Raw genomic sequence first — 21,175 nt, forward strand, 5'->3', positions numbered from 1 at the left:
TGTTCTATAGATTCAGGCTCACGGCAAAATGCACAAAGGGGAGAAAGCGCAAAACACGACTTCAACCACTCACTCAGGTTCAACCAGAACTAAACTACCGACAATTTTCTTCCTCTTCTGCCGGCGGTTCGCTTCTCTGCGTAGAATTTGCTTGGAGATCCCCCTAGCCGGACTAGGACTTCCTCTGTCCCGATTCTCCTCTCCCTCGGGGCAAGCGCCAAGGGATATGCCCTGAAACCAGTATACGATTATATTCACAGGCATACAATTACATCAGCTACATTCCTCTGCTAGAATGAGAATTCACTGCCTTTTCTTTCCCGTTTTCTTTTTTCATTTTTTTGTACAAATTCTAGTCTAAGACACCAAATTATCCATATACTCCGCTCCTTGTCCACGAGTGCGTTTGTTTCCGCAATGCACCCTGGCCAATCCCCCGCCGTGGGCATGTGCCATTAAGCTTGAGGACATCCTCATCATCAGCCTCACGAGGATCCGCAATGCACCCTGGCCAATCCCCCGCCGTGGGTACGTGCCATTAAGCCTGAGGACATCATCATCAGCCTCACGAGTATCCGCAATGCGCCCTGGGCAATCCCCCGCCGTGGGCATGGGCCATTAAGCCTAGGGCATCATCATCAGCCTCACGAGGATCCACAATGCACCCTGGCCAATCCCCGCCGTGGACATGTTCCATTAAGCCTGAGGGCATCACCACGAAGACCACGAAGAGCCGCCTTCAACCATGGCCGCCGCCGTCGATTTGGACGACCTTGACGCCGAAGAGGAGCAGGCACCTGCGCCTCTGGCGCCGCCCCCCGATGCCCGCTTATCGATGCGACCTTCTCTGGGCGGTGCCGCTACCACTGCTGCCGCTGAGGACGTGGCCAAATTCGGTGAGGCTGAGCAAAGGGCGCTTCAATTGGACGCCATCAAAACGCGGGAGAGGCTCTACGGTAGCATCACCTGCGGCGTGCTCCTGGTCATAGTCGCCTGCCTGCTCGCCTTCGTCACAACAAAGATCATTATGGCGACGGACCCTGAGGTCTCCTACACGCATGTCATCCGCAACACGCACACCCCATTCGAGCCGGTGGTTCCGACCGACACCAACACCAGCGGCAAGCCTAACGAGACCGATTTCAGGCTGGCTCCCGAAGTGGATACATTACTGGACATCAGCGCAGCAGCAGGAGGTGCGCTCGAGCTGCCTGATGTCCCTGCCGAAGGCGCCTACTTCTTCTGCGCGACGGAAGCGTGCAAGAACGTGGCCGCGTACCTGGAAGGCCTCCTCAGTCCCCACCGCGACACCTGCAGTAGTCTGTACGACCACGTCTGCACTGCCTGGGCCCGGAGCCACAGACACCTGGCGGAGTCCCGGGGCCACTACAGCGTCGACGACGCCATCCTGGACGCCGTCCTGGAGCAGATGGGGCGTCTGCTGTCCAGTCAGGAAGTTCCGCTCTCGGAGCAACGAGATTTCTACTCCGGCTGCATCGCGGGCCACCTGGTCTCCGAGCAAGACCTCGAGGATATTACCAACGACCTGGTATCACTGACAGAAGAACGGACGCCAGACATACTGGCCGAGGTCATCGTACGTATGGCTTCCATCGGCGTGTCACCATTTTTCGAAGTCTTTGTAAAAGATGCAAATGACACCGTATACGTGAACCTCGTTAACTCTGGAGACGGAGCAACGAAGGAGCACTTAACAACAGACCGTGAAAGCAACCTAATAGATCAACCTAGCACTGACAAGAGAGACAGCGCTGCAGCGTCCCCATCGTATGGAAGAAACGAGAGCACCGAGTTCCTTCTCTCTTTGGAACGGCACATGTGCCTCAAGGTTGCCCATATGACTGGAATTAACAGAACTTGCGTCTTGTCAGTAAACACCTCCAAGCCGCCGGGTTGGGATTATGAGTGGTACGCATCAAACGGACCAGCACGTTTAGCGACCGCCGTCGCGTTCATGCTTGAAGACCTGTCAGCGTACCATAAGGAGATTGAAAAGATGATTAGTTCGTTTACTTCGTTCCGGATCACTGTCGCCCCTAAGCGGGAACGATTGGTCAGATGCCTTCGATTTGTCGATCAATATGATCCTGACCTCATACCGCACCTAGTAAGAATTAACCTCGCATCGTTGCTTAAAGCGGACGCTGGCGACATGCTTAGCCAGCTGAAGAAGTTTTTGTACAAGAAGATGCCAAACGCGTCCACTATCAACCTTTCTTTCGACGTAGCTGGGCTTTCAAAGAATGCCTCATTCACGTATCCCTACTCCGACGACCTGTATGGCAAAGAAACAGCGAACGCCTCCAGGTTGAGAAGGTTCCTCGAGAGGTCAACCTGGAAACGATGGACCGGAAGCTTTATTTCTAAAACTTCGGCGCTGTCACTCACGCCAGCGTTTTCTCACAACTCGTCGACACTGGAGGTACCCATTGGCGTGTTCAATCTCACGACGTCAGGAGACCAGTGGCTTCGTGACCTAAGCATAGCCAGAACTGGTCCTCGCGTATTCAAGACATTGTTTCTAGGCGCACTGTCTCCGGAACTTGCGCGAACTCGCTTTTTCAGGTGCATCTCGGAAAGGTCAAAGTCTGCGCGTTACTTCAACGAACGTGGCTTGTGGGGCGTCATCCGAAAGGTGGCTTTGTTCGCTGGATACGGTGCTAAGAATTCCGAGTTTAAACTGGATTTGGAAGAGCTCGCATCTTTTTACATCTCGCTTCAAGCCTACCGCGCGCGTGTCGGGGAAGCAGTCGCAGTTCCTGGCAGTCTTCTCAACAGTGACACACTGTTCCTGCTGTATTACGTGTTCAACAACTGCGAAGTTGAGTCACCTGGTACGGCTGGAGGTTGGCTGCATGACACGACAGGGCACGATGATCGCGACTCTCTCGGTGTCATTTCCCGCCGTCGTCGCGTGGACTCTGTGGCGGCCATGTTTGGCGGTATGCTGTTGGAGAAATGCATGACACTCTCCGACCTCTCCTCTTGCGAGGTTGAGAGTGACGATCAGTTCTAGGCGACATAGGTTCCTGGTAACTAGAGGCACCTGTAGGAATCCTACTGTAACAATATTGCTTGTATACGCGAACATCCAGGTATCACAAAGAAACCTTTCCAAACTGAGCCTTGTCAAATTGTTGTCTGGACTGCTATGTCAACCTGGCTTGCGCTGGGTGCACATGGCAGTCCAATGAGCAGCACGACGATACCTGGGGATACTGTTGTGTGTGCTTGCACTGGATGAACAGAAGCAGCGTTCAATGCACAAACTTCTAAGGTAAGGGAGGGGGGTAGGAGCTTTGAGGCGCTGCTCCTGCAAACAGTTGCATGCAAGCAGCTAGGTGCATGAGTTTGAATGACACATGACAGTCCTCGAAGAAAAGAAATTACAAACAAAAAACTTCATCTGCAGCAGTGGTGTTAATGGAAGGTTTGAGGCTGAACTGTTTACAGCTTTTTTATTCGGCGCATACGAGGCGGGCGCAACGCTACCGATGCTTTACTGTTCCTCTCATGCCGAAATGCCATGCATATTTTTTACAGCAAGAGCTGTTATACGAAGTCCTCCCTACGCGTAGACCCTCAAAATCCGGTCACGTGGCCAACACCAGGCACGTGACCGTGCGCTCGTTGCTACCGTTTTGGTAGCCGATGCCGCGAGAAAAACCTATATAGGTCATAGACTTTACTGTAGATTTTAGACTTCCGCAAAAGACAGTAAGCAGCAGGGCGACTGCTTCCACTGAGTTTTGCGCGTTACGCAGCAGAGCTTAAACCTTTGGCAATTTTTATTTTAATTTTGGTGGCGCACTGGTGAACGCCTCTCTCCTCTCAAACAACGAGCTCCAATGTCATATTAATTTTATGTAAAACCAAGACATGAATGCCACCTTTCTTATGCACAGGAGCTACGTAGTGTTTAGTCGTATTTTCATATTCCTGGAGGTATTATTCTGATAGTCTGTTCCGTCCATGTCCTGCATTGTTAGTTGCATGTGTTTCAAGTGTTTGTGCTGTATTTTTCACAGTTCTTATTAATTATGCTTAACGAGTACCTTCTCCAGGCCTGTATGTGTTAGCATCGATCAACCCCCCCCCCCCCCCCCATTTTCGTTCTTTAAAACCAATGATACCACAGTCCTTGTGCAGGAGCCCTCAGGGGTATTTAAATAAATAAATAAATAAATAAATAAATAAATAAATAAATAAATAATCATGTGGCTGTATACGTTACTCATCGCTGAAGGCCAGGAAAAATCGACTAGGCGGACCAGAGGCTACACTGCACATTATACATCAAAATAAAAATTAGGTGCTAAGCTAGTAAGACCAGTTATTATTCAGCACAAACTATAAAGGCATATCAGAACGACATTCCCCATCATCCAGATAGCTTTCATGCATTCCATTCGAACCTGCGTGTAGGTCGTACTTCAGTCTGGGGCCTTGAATTTATTAACAATTAATATAACTCTTGTGTAGGCGAAAAATCTCCCCCCCCCCATCTGCTTGGTGCTTGCATAAGACACGCTCTTTAGATGTGAAATTTTGCGTTAAATTGATTTGGTTAGTTTTAGAAAGTGTGAATGGTTTATCTCATCCGTTAGCGATGTCGGTGTGCTCCTGATGTGGCTGCGGCATTTAGTCCTGCGGAGGCTCCATTAACTACGGGAAACTGTCAGCACGCTACGATGCAGATGCAATATATAAAGCTGTTTCAGAGAAAGGGAGCAACTTTATTTTCAGAAAGACTGAGGCACGAAAAGGGGTAGTCCTCCCATCTCCATGGTGAGCCTCTTCCTAGGCAGGACGGCAGGTGACCGACCGGCGATGCCGTCTGGCGGCCTCTCCAGCCCTTCTCATGACCTGGAGTTTAACTTCTGGGTTCAAGCTGAGCAGCGCGTCCCTCCACTGGAATATGTTTGAAATCGTGAACAAAACTGTGTTAAAAACGCGCGCTCAAATGCCTTAAGCCATGGTTGGCGACTGAGAGTTACTTGCCCTGTTGGGAACTAACAATAACAAAGACCGGTAAGGCGCTAAATATAAAAACAAAATCTAATGGAGATAACAGTCTGAGAGGCTGTGAACATTTCGGAAAGCAATCATGCTCAAAGACAACAACTTGACAGACAAACGCAGCAAACAAGACCGGTAAACAGCGATCAATGCTCGTTTTCTTTTCCACACAGCTGCGCTGCTGCCATCTGTAGGGCCGCAGCGTAGAGGCGCACAGCGACTGTGTCGAGGGCTCGAGTGGCTGCAGCTTCTGGGTCACGGTTTCTAGGTGGGCACAGACCGAAGTACTCCGCAAACGGCATCAGCGGCGTCGGGGATGCCCGGCAGGTTGACGCTCCGCGTCGAACCTTTCCGGTAGTGTCAAGCATGAGGAGGAGCCTGCATCTACGGAGCGGTGGTGGAGGTGTCAACGAACCCTGCCCCACCGTCGCCAGGCCGCCGTGTGACAGCGTCTACGGCGCAGCGAACGAGAAAGAGACGACCCGTGAAGAAGAGTAAGAGCGGAAACCCGTCCAGGGGCGCCGAAACCGCGGAACGGCCATGCCGCGGCGCAAGACACCCAAGCCGCTGTACCGCCTCTGCGTCGTCTACGTCGCCCGCGCCATCCACTCGCTGTGCCCGGCGCACGAAGACGCAGCGACCAGCGTATTCCCGCCGCACGTGAGCGAGGATTTGGTGGACGTGCTGCAGTCGTACACTCAGTCCAACTTCACTTCGGTGCACCACCTGCTGACGCACCGCCTGCGCCGCATCAGGCTGAGCTTCATCGACTGTCACCTTCCCTTCAACAAGCCGTCGCGGCTTCCGCGCCTCCTGCGCCAGATCTCGGAACATGGTAAGCAGCTAGTGGAGCTCTCGCTCGTCGGCTCCGTGCACCAGGACGACACGCCGCTGGTCGAGGCCCTGTGCAAGCTGCCGCGGCTACGCCGGCTCACGCTCTGCCTGTGCAACGTGACGGACCGTGTGGTGTGCTCCATCGCCGAGCACTGCCGGGAGCTGAGCGAGCTGAAGCTGTCCGGCCAGCGCTTGACAGACGAGAGCCTCTACCTGCTCGTGGCCTGCACACAGCTGCGCTCGTTGCTGCTAGAGAGCGACATGTGCTTTGACCCGCGCATCAGCGTGGCCTCGCCGTTCCACTTGCTGCGCGGCCTGCCCCGCTTGCAGACGCTCAAGATCCCGTTCCTCACCGAGGCCCTGCTCCTGTTCCCGGTGGGCTGCAAGCTGTCCCTGGTCGAGTACATGGAGCGCGGCCTGAGCCCGCTGCTGCAATGCACCACCGCGCTGCCGCACATCGTCAGGTATAGTGCAGCTTTTACTGGTGCACTTCGCGCATTTGTTGCTTCTGTGTGGTGTTGAGGCTGATGCAGCCTAAACCCTGCGTAACGGGTGATTACCAAGTCTGGATCAGGCCAAAACAAGAAGTTTTACCATACAACGCGAGTGCGTTGTTTTGGTGCCTGTCGCAGGGTCGGCTTCCTGCCGTTGACTGTAGCGAGAGAGAAAGAACAAACTTTTATGTTCCAACAGAGAAGGTGCGTGCTCCAACACCCTCGGCCTGCGGCCGAGGATGTCAGGGGGAAACAGTGCCTTGGATGCTGGCCGGGATGTCTTGTTCCTCGGCGGCCTCCTCAGCTAGGACGAGTTTCCGCTAAGTCTCGGGGTCTGAGCTATGCAGCAGGGCTTCCCAGGCTTCTTCACTATCGATATTCAGTGCCCTTCCTGGGGAAAAAGAGCATTTCCAGACGATATGGTCGAGGGACCCCCTCTCACCGCAGTGATGACACTGAACCAATCTTATTTGCGGGAACATTACGTTCACGAGAACTGGATTTGGGTATCCATAGGTTTGGAGTCGCCTCCAGGCTATTGCTTTTTATTATCTAGCGACGCGTCTGGTGGTGGCACCAGCCTGCGCTCTGGTCTGTAGTGTTGTGCGATCTCTCCGAATTTTATCATGCACTCTCCGCACCATTGGTCAAGGGTTCCTGAACCAGCTCGGCGATGCATGTGCTACCAGTAGCCTGCAGTTGAGGTTTTGTTTCACAAGGTTGGACATGTTGCTTATGCCACTGCAAAGGGCAGTGCAGTGTAAAGTACTTTGCAAAGCACGACTGGAAAGCTAGCTGCTTAATTATGTCTGCTATCGGATAGAGTAATGTTGCTCCTATCGAAACCATCTTTCCATTTCTTGACTTGAGTTTGTTTGCCTCCTTTGACAAAAGATAAGTACTTGCATATGGTGCTTATCTGCTTATCATGCATAGTTAAGGCTTCCATGTGTTGATTTAGTACTTCATACTGACTGAGCAGCAACTAAGCAAGAAAAGGCACATTTGTTTGTCAGAGTACTGACGACTTTGAGAATTCTTTCTTGTTGAGCACTAAGTATGTGTTTATGGTGCTTGCCATTGATGAGACACATTGGTTTTATTAAATCTCAAGTTTCTTAATACCTGAAATCAATTTGTTCACATCTTCTTTATTGTCTGAGGGCACCGATGGCGTCTTACAATGAGTACAGCGCAGGAACATTCGCAAAGTTGCAAATTATTGAGCCATGCTCAGATAAGTGCAAATTTGTATTCCTCACAGGAAGTGAGCCTAGTCCTGAAGTGAGCCGACGTGCAACACCACTGTGTTTGGTGAAGAAATCTAAATTCAGATTGCAGTTGAAATATTTGTACATGGACACAAGATATCGCAGCGCTATTCAACAGCACAGCAGTAACTGGGATTAAAATATGACAATTTGTCACACATGCTTGTGACAACTGGACTAACGTGTTTTGACATGCTGTGTGCCTTTCATGTATATGTTTCCTGAATTCTAAGTCACGTCCCTAAATGCTTGATGACACTACAGCAGGAATGCATGCTTCTTATCTCGGCTCGTAATGTACTCATTCCCTCAGTAGGTACTCCTGTATTATGTCAAGGGTTCGGGTCACAACTATGACCTATTTTTGTGCACTAGCTGATGTTTCTACTGATGGTATCGTCAGGGTGCACATTCGAGAACATTTGCATAACCCTAAGCATTTTTTCTTGGAGCTGTCAGCCATTACTTACTACTAGGGTCATAATGTCATTGCTACTGTCATCATGCATGGAGCAAATCCTTGCAGCATGGTCTCATGGTTATTTTGCGTTATTGTCTTTTGTAGTGCAGGTAGCAGCTGTACACTGAAATTTTTAGTTCTTACCAAACAATGGAGGTGTCTGTACTGGTTCCACTTAATACGAAAGGCTTTTACATACATTTTTCTTCAACAATATGTATTTTCACAAAGAAAACGGGGACAAACGAAGAAACGCAAGACATTGTAACAGTATTCAGTTATGTGACACATGTTCACGACATTTGTCATTCTGGCTAAGTTTAAAGCTAGAGCTTTTATATTTGTTTGTTTACCTGTCCGTAATATATGCTAGTGTAATTTACGCCCGCTGACAACTGCCAGCTTTTTGGAGCTAGGGCCTCGTCAAGCTTCTGCTCGCGCAGCTTCTTGCCCTAGCCACCTTCCTTCATGCAAATAAAGTAAATAAACTTCAAACACGTACAGAGCACAACTGCCAAAGCTATGCTCTGTGCATGTCTCGTTTATCCCTGTCTTCTGTTTGCAGGGTGCATACCGTTGAAGAAATGAACCAACTCACCCTAACAGAAGTACTAACTGAATAAATTGTTTTGTACGTGCATTATTTTTTTTTAAGTGACTCGGGCTACAAGGAACCTCATAGGGGAGGGCTCCGGATAATTTCCCCCTGAGGTTCTTTAGCGAGCACTGACATTGCACAGTACATGAGCTACTAACATGAGCTACTAACATTTCACCTCTATCAAAATGCGACTGCTGCGGCCAGAATCGAAGTCACGTTTCAGGTTGGCAGCCGAGCACTGTAACCACAGAGCCACTGTGGCAGCTGCCTAAGAACTTGTGGGCTCTTGGGTGTGCTTGTCTGTGTTTATTTTCTCGTGGCTTGGAAAAGTAAATTTGCAGTAACTATCATGTACAAAACATGGTTCACATGCGCCTTCCACATGGTCCTTTTTTTTCTGTCAATAATTGCCAAACTTCCCGTAGTCATCTGCTGCAGTGACAGTTAATGTAATGTTTTTGATCTTTAGGCTGTTCTGTGTTGGGCTCACAAAGTTCATTAGACTCCTTCAGCTGTATAATTGTCATAACTGTGTCATTTTTTAGAGCTGTTTTTGGTGCAGATTATTTGTGTTTTGTGTTATAATCTGCTTGAAATCCAGCACTCATGCTGCCATTGCCATCGTAGTGACTGCCAAATTCAGGTTTGTCTTATGTACGTGTCGATATGGATTATTGTTTTTAGTAGAGACCCAGATATCCTCTAACAGTTCAGGCCTATATGTGGAACTTTGTAATCATCATCTCTGTGCGATCTTCCTGACAGCTGAATACTTTACCAATAACTGCATGAATGTAATAGGTTTTTCCAAGCCAGTCTGTAATCAGCTTTGTGGCAATTTACCTGGCCTTGCAGTGTGTCACCTGGAATCTGTAAAGTATCATGAACAAAAAAAAACACCTTTCTTTGGTTCGTTGCCTTAAGCACTAGCCATTACATAATACAGCGCACAGCAATACGGGTCACTAAGAAGCACATACTACATGAACACGAGTGTGACTTGTGACTGAAATGAATTGGCAAAGTCCACAGCGGAATTTTCCAATTTATTTCAGGTGTTAGTTGCACTGCTGGTGTTCAATCAATCTTTTCTTATATTGTATTATTATAATTATTTGTTATTGTATTAGTAATGCAGTAGCATTTAGATTGTAATCGCAAAAAATTCTCAGCTTCTTTGTCGTGAAATTCCATGATCGGCTGAGAGAAGTACCGCGGCCTTGTGACGCCATCACAAACTGTCCACTGTGGCATCTGGGGATTCAATTGATGATTGGTTGAGAGAGGTCACGTGAATGCGTGATGTCATCCTAATGCATCCATGATGGTAGGCGGCAAGCTGGTGGAAAATCAGAGGGCCCCTAGAATTCTCAAGGGCTACCAAAATTCTGGAAGTAGCTCCACCTAAGAAAATGAATTAGAGGGGATTAGTGGTAGATAGTGGGTGGATTATGATGGCTTAGTGGGTCAGGTTAATATAATCCCGTATGATAATCCAGTGGAAGGCATTGGAGCATTGTAGGTGATGGCTCATGCATACCAAATAAGGGTAGTGGAATCGGTTCCAACCGAAGTTTTGGTTGGAAAATTGCAAGAACAACATTAGGCACTCATTGTAGACAATATAGCAGGGAACCTAAATGCTATTGCATTTTCTTTTTAAGAATATATTTAAGAAGGCCCCCAAATTTTTGTGCGCTGTATTACATGATGACCTACCACCTAGACCTACCTTGCACGATATTGAACTTCAAAGTAGTAGCAACAAGTTGATCATATGTGGGGCAACCTTGTAAATGGGTCAAGAGTGATGTCAACGGAAGTTCCTTAGTCGCCAAGTGAAGTGTGGCATCCACACCTATCTTACTGTTTTCCGAACTGCATTGTTTTCGGAAAGATAGTGCTGCTTGTGTTTTTCCCACCTGCTTGTTTAGACCTAGTTCTCATATCAGTAGAATTTCAGGGCCCAAGTAGTGTCCAAACAAATGAAAGAGAGTGTCAGGACAGCACAGATACTTTCAGAAAAGCCTCAGGCACCCTTGTGTTCATTTGCCCAACATTTGCGTCTTGCACGCACATCATTCCCCAGTGTACCATTTACTTTGGTACAACGATGCACAGGTTTTGAAATTCAGTAGTCTTGAGCAAATATCGCATTAGTTTGGCTCAGTCAAAGCAGCATGTCTGCTCTTTTGTAATTTCCTCTGGTGGCTTTCGAGGGCGGCTGTCGTTGTGGCTTTTCGAAATCATGGACTTTGTGCAAATTTTCTGTGGCACCGCTTAAAGGTGTAGTTTGCATACATCGCGCATTCTCAAATGCATCAATGCACATTGGTAGTCAGTGAAAACGGTGTGCTGCTGGGATCTGTTTATCTGCAAAGCATAGTCGGCCGTCCACGTACCGGATTCAGTTAAGGGTGCTTATGGGTAAATAATGGCTTCATCTGGCATCAGTGGGTGGTGAGAAAAATTACTGAGACCCTGAAAGTAGCATAGTCTCAGTGTGAGTCTATGAAGACCCGACAGGGACTGGGTAATTTAGTTATCAGAGAAGGTGAAATTTTTTCTATGCAGTCTAAGCACATTCCTCTCAAAAATCTCAAGATTTTAAAATTTTCCTGCTACTAGATAATAATCTATAACTGAAAAATTAATAAATAAGAAAGCATACAGTTCTCGAAGTTAACGTATCAGCACCTACAAAAGAAAACTGCTCTACCTCTCTTAACAATGACACTGGACATCAGAGCTGACTGCCCTTGCCTCTGTGTGCTCGCATGCAGCATCTGTCCGTCGTTGACGCGTGTCAGCCTCATCCTGACGGGCCAGGAGGCTATCCTGTCGCTGGGCCACCTCAAGTCGCTAACGGACTTGACCATTCGGGTGATTGCGACCTCATCGGAACACTTCTTCCGCCGCCAGGTGGAGCCTGTGCTGAGGATGGTGGGCTCCCACCTGAAGACCCTCACTCTCTCACTGCCCGACCTGGACGTCGCCGCCGTCAGCGAGTGAGCGCCCCTCTCTTGTCTACGCTTCACTGGTACACCATCGACGCTGTCTAACTCTGGTTTTACACAGGCTAGTCGACGCAGCATCCGAAGCTTGAAGATCTTGTGCAACACTGAACAACACATAACCTTTTATACAACACTCTAGACGGCGGAGACCTGGAAGCACGCAGAGGATGGTGTTGTACAGTCAAGAACAACACATTATGGGGCTAGTTGGTGCATGTTTGATCAAAATCTTGGTGTGCCATGAAGATGCAAACAGACAATAGCGTGTGTTCTGTGTGGTCTTTAAGTCTTCTTATAGCGTTCAGATAAACTTAAACAGCTTCGTATTTTTTTATATTGGCTTGCGGAAGCCTGAGTTTAGCATGGGTCCAGCATTGTTAGACTATTCACATTTACCGTTGCCTTTTTTGCCTTTTATGCCCGCTTGAATGAATTTCATCCACTAGAAAGATACCTTTGCTCTGGGGGTTTCACTGACTGAAGATGGGAGTAATGCGAACCTGTGACATCATCTGTGATTCCACCACGGAAATACGGGTGGGTTAGTTTCTGGTGTTAGTATTAATTTTCATAGAGCCATCTGTTGAAGAGTGGTTTTTGAGAAAAGGAAATGGTGCAGTGTCTGTGTCATATCTGGCTGGACACCTGGACCACACTGTAAGGGAAGCTTTAAAGCAGGGAGTGAAAGAAGTGCTGTAGTGAAAGTCTCCAGAATAATTTTGACCACCTGGGGATCCTTAATGTGCACTGACATTGCACATCACATGGGTGCCTTTACGTTTTGCCTCCATCGAAACGCAGCCGCCACGGTCAAGTCTGAACCCGGGAACTTCGGCTTAGTAGCTGAGTGCCCTAACCGCTGAGCCACAGCAACGGGTGAAAAAGGCAGGCCGCCTTCATGTGTTCGCCGATGCAGAGACCTGATCTAAGCATTGTGCGCATGTCTCATGCTGCACGTTGTCTCCCATGGAATAAAATTCACATATGCGCAAAATGAATCTTCAAGCTGACTTGGGGCTTAGAAATTATGGAGGGCACCTGAGCGATTCTTATGATGTGTAAATGCAAGAGCAAGTGTAACTGGCTCACTGGGTCAGTGGACACCTCCATCACGCTGTGAGTAGGTGGTGGTGTCCATCTACAAATTGAGGCAGTTGTGCACCTTTACTTTTCTCAAAACCAGCACAGAAAGGAAAGGCACATAACTTGTTTCCTGGGTGACTGGACACTTCAATTGCACTGAGGTATGTGGCAGTGGGGACGCTGGCGGCCTGTTGCTCCAGAAAGGGTGATGACATCATTTTTTGTGTAGCCTAGCTTCCAGGATCCGTTAGAAAAGAAGTCTCTTGGTGCGCCGCAGTTTTCTTTTGAAACTGGACAGTGGTGGTGACAGGTGTGTTCAATTTTTTTTTTTGCCTTTTGTAGCATATAAAAGCTCTGTTTTTCAGTGAAAGTAGTCTCTTTGTCATTACAGTGCGGTAATGTATCAGTGCAGGCCAGTATCAGCTTGTATCAACTGGAGCTTAGCGAGACATTTTACAGGCGTAGCTTAGCAATGCACTGCTGGCCTCCGATTTGTTTCACATTTTTTTATTTGTTGCGTATTCTTGCGGTTTAGCAGATGCGGAACATGTATGGTGATAGCATAAAGCACTAAAAAGTACAGATGTTGCCATGGGAACCACCCAGATGGTGGTTATTCTGGAACCATTTGCGGTAACCAGTTGTGGTTACTGTGGGGAAGGAAGAGGGCTACCTTTGAAGGAGAAAAATATGTAAAGAACATAGGAATGTGCATACAGATGGTGGTTACTATGGAAGGAAGGAGTGCTGAGAGCGAAGGAAGCGCTAGCGGTAGGCGGCTGCTGTGGGAACCATCTGAAGAGTGGTTTCTGCTAAAGGAGGAGGGAGAGTACGGTGAGAGCAGAGGAATGTAGCAAGGTCCATCTGCGGCAGCTGCTGCGTAACGCGCCGCCTAAGGAGAGACTCAGTGGCAATGATGCCGCACGCTAGAGCGGCGGACTAGAGAGGAGTGGTAGTTGAAAAACGAGTTTGCGTGGAAAACTAGAAAGAGTGCCCTAAACTATACAGATATCGGGTCACTGTCAAATTCTGTACCTCAATATGTCATGAAATAAAAATACCTCGTCGGTGTCACTGAATCTTGTTTTAGACAGTAGCAATCATGTTACGAGTTATTTTTCTTTGTGTGGTAGTTCTTTAAGGAGGGTGGTGTCTGTCAGCAAACATGGATTTGTTTGTTGTCGTCACATCTTTATTACCTTCATGTCATCATCATCTGAGGAGAGCTCACAGTATGACAGCAAATGCATGCCACTTTCTGGGTCCCATTCACTTGGTTTGGTTTATGGTTTATATAAACCATTCACTTGGCTTAATCAAGCAAGGTTTTAATTTATGCATCTGTCAGGAGTTTGCATTGCTTTTGAGTATCCGTACTGCAAACCCAAAAACAATCTACTTCCTCATCTATTGCAAATCATTAAAAGTGGACTTACTATTTAGATGCACCTAATTTTGGTCCTGATTACGGGACAGCAGATAGGCAAATCCATGTGCTGTGCATTCCAGAAATGAGCCATTGGTGTGTCAAAACGCACCCCCATGGTGCAGTCGCCAGGAGGTTGTGTATAAATGCGTGCTTACACGGTAAAAGCTTAACAACAATAACAAAGTAAACGTTTCCCTGTGCTTCGCTTGGTTTATAAGGCTGTTGGCGTCTTTTCTGTAAGCTCACACAGCAGGCTTTGCTTTGTTGTGCTTTGATGCTCTGATGCAATTTTTGTAATGCAAGCAAGCTTTGTAATGAGATGCAATGCAGAAAACTGCCTTTCATGCTATGCAGGCACTGCCCGATGCTGACAGACCTGGAAATGGAAGACTTGCGGACACTGATTCTCTCGGACCAGCCACCCACGCTGCAGCCCACCCACTTCCGGCGGCTACAACGGCTCAAATTCTTCCCGCACGAGATGAACACAGTGACTCCGGAGCAGCTGTTTGAGATGCTTCATGACGGCGGCAAGCTGACCGAGGCATGCCTGGGGTGGTGCCAGCTGACCGACTCCTTGCTGGAGGCCCTTGTTGCTTCAGGAACCTTTGCAAACCTCCGCGAGTTTGAGTTGAATGAGGTGGAATATGTGTCGGGAGCAGGGCTGCGGTCACTCGTGTCAGCCGACAGTGACCTGGCCTCCCTAACAGTGTTTGGGTGCGACTTTGTGTCACGAGCCGACATCGACCTTCTGCGTCTACAGGTGGTGGAGCAGAACCTTGACCTGGTGATCAGGTACTTTGAACTGTGAGACCAATGAGCCCGACGAGCCTGACGAGCCCGACGTTGACCTTTGAAGGAGTCCGACAGCAAATGTGTGCGTCACTGCAAGCCGACCATGTTGACAAACCATCTCAGTGACCTTGGATGGGCCTGAAATTCATGTCTTGTGGCTGGAACAGGTATTGAGGGCAGTGCTGATGTGATCAAGCTTTAAAATAGCCATAACGTGCCCTCAGGCTGCAGTGATAAGTTGTTGCTTAGAAAACTGTGACCGAGGCTTAGTTAATGTGTGGACTCGGCCAGACGGTCTGTCTGGCGATGTTGACTGGCGCTGTTTGCTTGTGGCAAGAGTGGAGGCATTTGAACAGGTCCCGAGTGTTGCGATTTGTCATCCCGGTTTTTGAGCCTGCCTTGCATAGCTTCCTGTGGATTGTGTTGACCTGTGGCTGGGTCAAGAAGTGAACATAGCATGCAAAGCGGACCTCCAGTTAGGGCTGATGATCTCAGAAGTTTCATCCAATGTGTTGTTAAAGAAACTTGTTGAACAAAACCTGGCTGTGGCAGTCAATAGTTCGGGAGGCGGCAGCTTGATTTGCGCTCCCAGCTCTGAGGGTGCCGGCTTTGCCCCACTAGACTGACAGTGGCGGAAGTGGAAAGGTTAATCCGACAAAATGAACATGGCACAATGGTATCCTGGGCACATTATTTATGAGGAGCTTTGATCACTCTTAGTTGAGCTGCCGAGTGGGCAGAACATTTTGCAAGTGGAAGCAGAAGAGTTGTTGATTTGTAATAATGGCTTCTAGTTTAACACATTGGTCATTGAAGCCATTGTATTAAGCTACTTGCCCATTAGAAATGTGCAATTAAAACTGCATGTGTGCTACTTTGAGAGGTCAGATTCACAGGTATGACATGATGCAGGAAAACGCGCATCTACTATACTGTTTTATGTTTACCTTAGCTGTGATCAATTGTGTCGCTTAGCAAATGTCAAACCAGACCGCATCTGCTGCATGGCTTGGTGCCGAGGACATTCAGTAAATAGCCCACTTTAACAAGAATGTCGGTGGCTGCTAGCTGCATGTCTCAGTCTGCCTGCGGAACTGTTCCTTTGACAGGGACACTAATCACTGTAACAGTTTTGTTGTTGTGACTTTTCACTGGAAGCTTAAATGGCAACGAATTGTATAGAGCATGATATAAGGGATAATAATAATTTTTTGGGGGTAAAGGAAATGGCGCAGTACCTGTCTTGTGTATCGTGACCGCGCCTCCGTAAGAGTAGGATAAAGGAGGGAGTGAAAGAAGAAAGGAAGAAAGAGGTGCCGTAGTGGAGGGCTCTGAAATAATTTCGACCACCAGGGGATCTTTAAAGTGCACTGACATCGCTGCCGCGGTCAGGTTCGATCCCGGGAACTCCGGATCATTTCCCGGGTTCGAACTCGGCCGCTGCGGCTGCGTTTTTATGGAGGCAAAACGCTAAGGCAAATGGAACCCTTGGTTTTGAGATGAGGTGCAAGGACATTACAAACAGTCATCTGCATGGTGCTGCCACCTCGAGGCTGTGAAGACAATGATCCTTTTACACATTTCATGTCTTTTATGATGTCATCACTCAGCTGTGTGGTGAGGAATCATTTTGAACACATGCAAGTGCTCCTGCAGTGCAGAGCACGATGTGAGTGATAGTAACTTGTGCTTGTTGCCACTAGGTGGTAGCACCTTTATAAATCTCTATCGATGCCTTGGTTTGTTAATTTCATTATATCGTCATTCACTTCCACTTCTGCATAAGTTGTGTTTTTCCTCCAGAGTATTCTTGGCTTACATCAAGTCACGTAAAGATTCCTCAGTGTGACTTTTCCTGTCACGTTGTTGGGTTTGCGTCTTATTAAGGTCAGAATGAACCTAATAGGCTTGTCACTTTCATGGAAAGTCTTAACAAGAGAGCGTTTAGGTAAGCAGTGTGGATTCGAATTCATTTCAAGGGCTTAACCAAGCTGCATTTCAAGTTTTCTCATTCTGCATACAAGTTGAAAAGGCCTTTCAGCATGGCTTGTCCTATTTTTGGTTGAAATGCCAGTGCTTCTGCAGGAATCTGCAGTTGTGCGCCACCAAAGCTAGTATGCCAAGACCTTAGGTGCAGTAGTTGTCGACGGTCACGCATACCATTGCCCATCACCGCTTGGCAGCAGTGCGTGCTCTCGGGGCTGCGCTTTTGGAAAGCCTGATGAATGTTCCGAACTGATGTGTGGAAGCACCACTGTTCGCGATGAGAAAAATGGCTGAGATTGAGCAACCACTAACTCACTGGTATGCTTACATTTCCGTCATGGTGCTACATAACTGGGTATTGTACTGCAGTTTGTGACGTCAAGAACGAAAAATCTGCAAAAGTGGAGAGGCTGGCAAGGGCATTGGTGTTATTTTATACCAGGGTTAGGTGGGCAGATGAGATTAAGAAGTTTGCAGGGATGCGGTGGCCGCAGTTGGCAGAGGACAGGGTTAATTAGAGACACATGAAAGAGGCCTTTACCCTGCAGTGAGCATAGTGAGACTGATGATGATGATCGTTTATGCACAATTTTTTTTTATTTTAGACGTGTGTCACTATTTTGAACTGGCACACTTTTTATAGCGTTTTGAAGAGATTTTTTTATAGAAAGCCAATATGCTGCTTTTTGCGATTGTTACTTTCACTAATAGTGCTTTTTAATTCCTTGTCACTAGTTTTGCTCCATGAATCATTAATTTGACAAAATGTTGGTATTGTGGGAAGGAGTCTAATGGACTACTGATAAGTGCATATCATTTTTGTGATAGCTGTCTGGTTATATATTCGGTTGCAAGCCCGGTGTCGCACTTTGCTTGGGAAAGCAAGTCAGTGCATTGAGTTCAGAACAACAGCTTCAGTTGACAGTGTCGTGGTTTTCTTTTCACTGCATCTCAAATCTTGAACGGCTTGTAGTCGCACTGTTTATATACACTAATGAATAGTTAAACCAGGTGTCTGCATGCGCCGTCTGCTTGGTGGTAAACGTAGGCAATGTGTGTCCCCTTGATGTCTATTGCTTTGGACTGCATCTGGGCACATTTTGGCATGGTATGCAGTGAGATTCATCATGAGCGGGGGTAATATGACTCTTAATATTTGGGCATGACAGATTATGGCATTTAGGTGTGCTTTGAAAGATCTCTGAACAAAAACTGTGAAGCATTGTTGGTGGATACTTGCAGAACGAATCGAAATGGGTGCTTTTGTAGCAGCTGTGCAGTTCGCACTTTTAGGTCAGCCGTGTAGCTAATGGCATGACACACACCGCATTTGTTGTTTCTTTTTAACTTGGTGGCAGTGTATGTTCGTGCATGGCATTTGACGCTGGCTGTGATATCTTTCATGGCCTGGCCTCAACTTAGCTCCCCCCGGAGAACTGCGTAGTGCATTCGATGGTGCCGTTCTGGTGCTGTGGCATCTTGTTAAGTGACAGACAACACTGCAGTCAGGTTTGGTTCAGACCCAGTTTGGTTGGTTTTCCCGGTGTGGCAGATTCCACTTCCATGCTTGTGTGCTGAAGTTGGGCGATAACATTGCTTACCGCCTTTTTGATGAATTTATTTGGGTTTTTGTTGATAATGTTGGCAGTGCGTTTTCTGTTCACGACAACAACTGGTGAGTCCTAGTGTACTGTGACCAATGTCTCTAGTTCGTTTTTTTTAATCTTTATTTTGCCATGATGTGGCTGTCAGCATTCTTCTACAGTCTTGCTGAAAATTAAGATTTTTTAGCACAGTGGTTCTTCAGTTCCGGCACACCAGAAGTTATAAACCTCCGACGGGGGTTAAGAAGCCTTTTCTCGCTCCTCAGAGCTTTTCAAGCTTCAGGAGTGTATAAGTACTTGACTATACAATTAAAAGGCAAACCCTGCGGCAGGAATTTTGAGCAAGACTGTACATAGATATCAAAGCCGAATGCGGTTGCTTGGGGTGCGTTTGCCTCCCTTTCCGCTTTGGCTTTCTTCATAGTAGTGTACAGAGGTGCCTATGGCTGAGTAGGCGACAGAAACGCACGTTACTTTCTCTGTCAGCTGTGCCATGTGACGCAGTGTGGTAATGCTTGTGTGAAACGAACATCGACGCATGTGCGGTGAAGGCTGTCTAGCCCCGAAGCAGTCCTGTCGCCTCTGGGTTGATCCAAAGAAAGTTTTGCTTTAACGCACATATGGCTGAAATACGCACAATGTATTGCTAAACTCGCCATTCTGAAGTGCAGATCAACGTTGGCATTGTTTGCATTAAACGTGTTCAGACTTCTAAACTACTGCGAGTGCAATTTAGCTCTCACGGCAGCCTTTTCAGTAGTTTGTCCTGACTTTGTGTGATCTGTGTCCGCTCTTTCATGCTTGAATTCAGCCTTCCGCCTTTTGTGATTGTTCTTCACATTTAATGCCATTTTCTGCAGTTATTGGGCTGACCTGGTTTGACGAAATTTGGATCCTGTGATGTGTTTCCCAATTCTGGTAATCTTTCTCACATTGCACCTGCTTCTCTTGGAGCCGGTAGTGCTGTTGCTTCTAACTCTGTGCAGACCTAGTGATGAATGTTCGAGTCATGCATTAATTTGCAACATCTCTCCAGATACAACGAATTGCGTAGATACAGGAGAGGAAGACCCTGTTGCTATACAATTGATTATCCACTACTTTACTGTTGCTTTGCAGCAATTGGCCATTTTTAGAATTCTTTAAGTCTGATTCTCCGCAAGGCCTTTTTCCATCCAAAAGATCTTGTTTCCAGATGGCAGTCTCGAATTTATCGTGAAGATGAAAACAGGTAGATGCCCTGTTAATTTGCATGCACTTCAGATGGTTGTTCCCTGTCTTCAAGATTGTGTATTGAGGGCAACTGCTGAAATTGTGCAATGATGTGACTAGCTTGTGTGCACTAAGCAAAGCCAAGTCAAACTAGGAACTATTTTCGCTACTTGAGTATAAAAGATTTGCAGTTGACTGATTGGCAGCCTGCTAGGCGTTTGCTCTTGAAGGCAGGTGGTGACTGTTTGTAGTTCATGATTTATGGGGCTTTCATTTCTTGCATGATGACAGCCCTTTAGGGCACATTTCATGGTACTATGGCATTGGTGTGTGTCTAACACCACACCACACCACACTGATTGCAAAAAATGCAATGATGTTGAGCATGACATTGCTGCAGTGCTACGCTGACTAGTCCAAACGCAGTGATGTCACGTGCACTCCACCAGAGAAGACATAATAGCAGACACACTATATTGTGTTCGCCACTCCAATCAGATATTGCCGAATCTTGGATTACACAGTACTAGCCGCCGCCGCGAGACTTTGTCTGGTAATGATACTTTTTCACTGGTGAAAAGTCTTGCGGAGAAACTCGCTACAAGAATTCCGCAAATGCTCAGTTGAGCTGCTCTGTGTGCGTCTTGTTTTTTTTTTTTTTGCTTATCGTCTGTGAAGTGCATTCTGAGGTCCTGCCTACAGCAGTTTTTTGTCTAGGGAATGTTGCCATTGGCACCAAAGTAAAAAAAAAATAATTACTGTGGCTTGTGCTGTGAGTCACTTCTGCAGTGCCTTCTTTGTGGGGTGTTGCAGGTTGCTTCAAGGCACGCTTTCGCCTAGGTCACCATATAGGCTTGGTCTATAGCTGTCTTCAATCTCTTCATTCTTGCCTACAGGCAGTGACAGGTGGGGCAAGCTTGAACATCACATTTACGCTCATTGATGTGCCAGCGTTATCACCTGTTCTTGCCCGTTTACTTACATTTTTAATGCGATAGAATTGAAAGCCTCATGAAAAAAAAAAAACAGGCGGCGTCTGTCGTAAAATTCGCTCATTGGTCGAAAGGGCGTGTGTGATGAGACCACATGACATGACCGAGTGTGGACCACGCTCCACATGAGAGGCTCGGCATCAGAGGGTGCGCTTTGTTGTGTGCAGACGTGTCCATACTCCATCTCAGTAGTTACTTGGAGCACTATCAATGCTGCGATAAGTGCACAGGCGACTTCCCGGCGCTGCAGAATCTAGTGCCATTATAAAATAAGGATATGGGTATATGGGCTAGCGTGCTGTAAAGTGCGCATGCGTCAAACGCTGTTTCATCGAGCGTTAACGTATGCTAGCGCCA

The 21,175-nt window shown here is 47.4% G+C and overlaps 1 protein-coding gene across 2 annotated transcripts; it reads left to right on the forward strand.

Moving 5' to 3' along the window:
- Positions 1-5,207: 5,207 nt before the first annotated feature.
- LOC144111107 (uncharacterized) lies at positions 5,208-20,588 on the forward strand. Of its 2 annotated transcripts, XM_077644244.1 has the most exons (3): positions 5,208-6,338; positions 11,484-11,708; positions 14,584-20,568. In XM_077644244.1, the coding sequence occupies exons 1-3, from the start codon at positions 5,581-5,583 to the stop codon at positions 15,038-15,040; spliced, it is 1,440 nt and encodes a 479-aa protein (XP_077500370.1). In that variant the 5' UTR covers positions 5,208-5,580; the 3' UTR covers positions 15,041-20,568. The 2 variants fall into 2 exon arrangements, with proteins under 2 accessions (XP_077500370.1, XP_077500371.1); XM_077644245.1 differs by lacking the exon at positions 11,484-11,708 and having other exon boundaries at positions 5,233-6,338; positions 14,584-20,588.
- The last annotated feature ends 587 nt before the right edge of the window (positions 20,589-21,175 follow it).

Source organism: Amblyomma americanum, chromosome 11, assembly GCF_052857255.1.
Source record: "Amblyomma americanum isolate KBUSLIRL-KWMA chromosome 11, ASM5285725v1, whole genome shotgun sequence".
Classification (NCBI taxonomy): domain Eukaryota; kingdom Metazoa; phylum Arthropoda; class Arachnida; order Ixodida; family Ixodidae; genus Amblyomma; species Amblyomma americanum.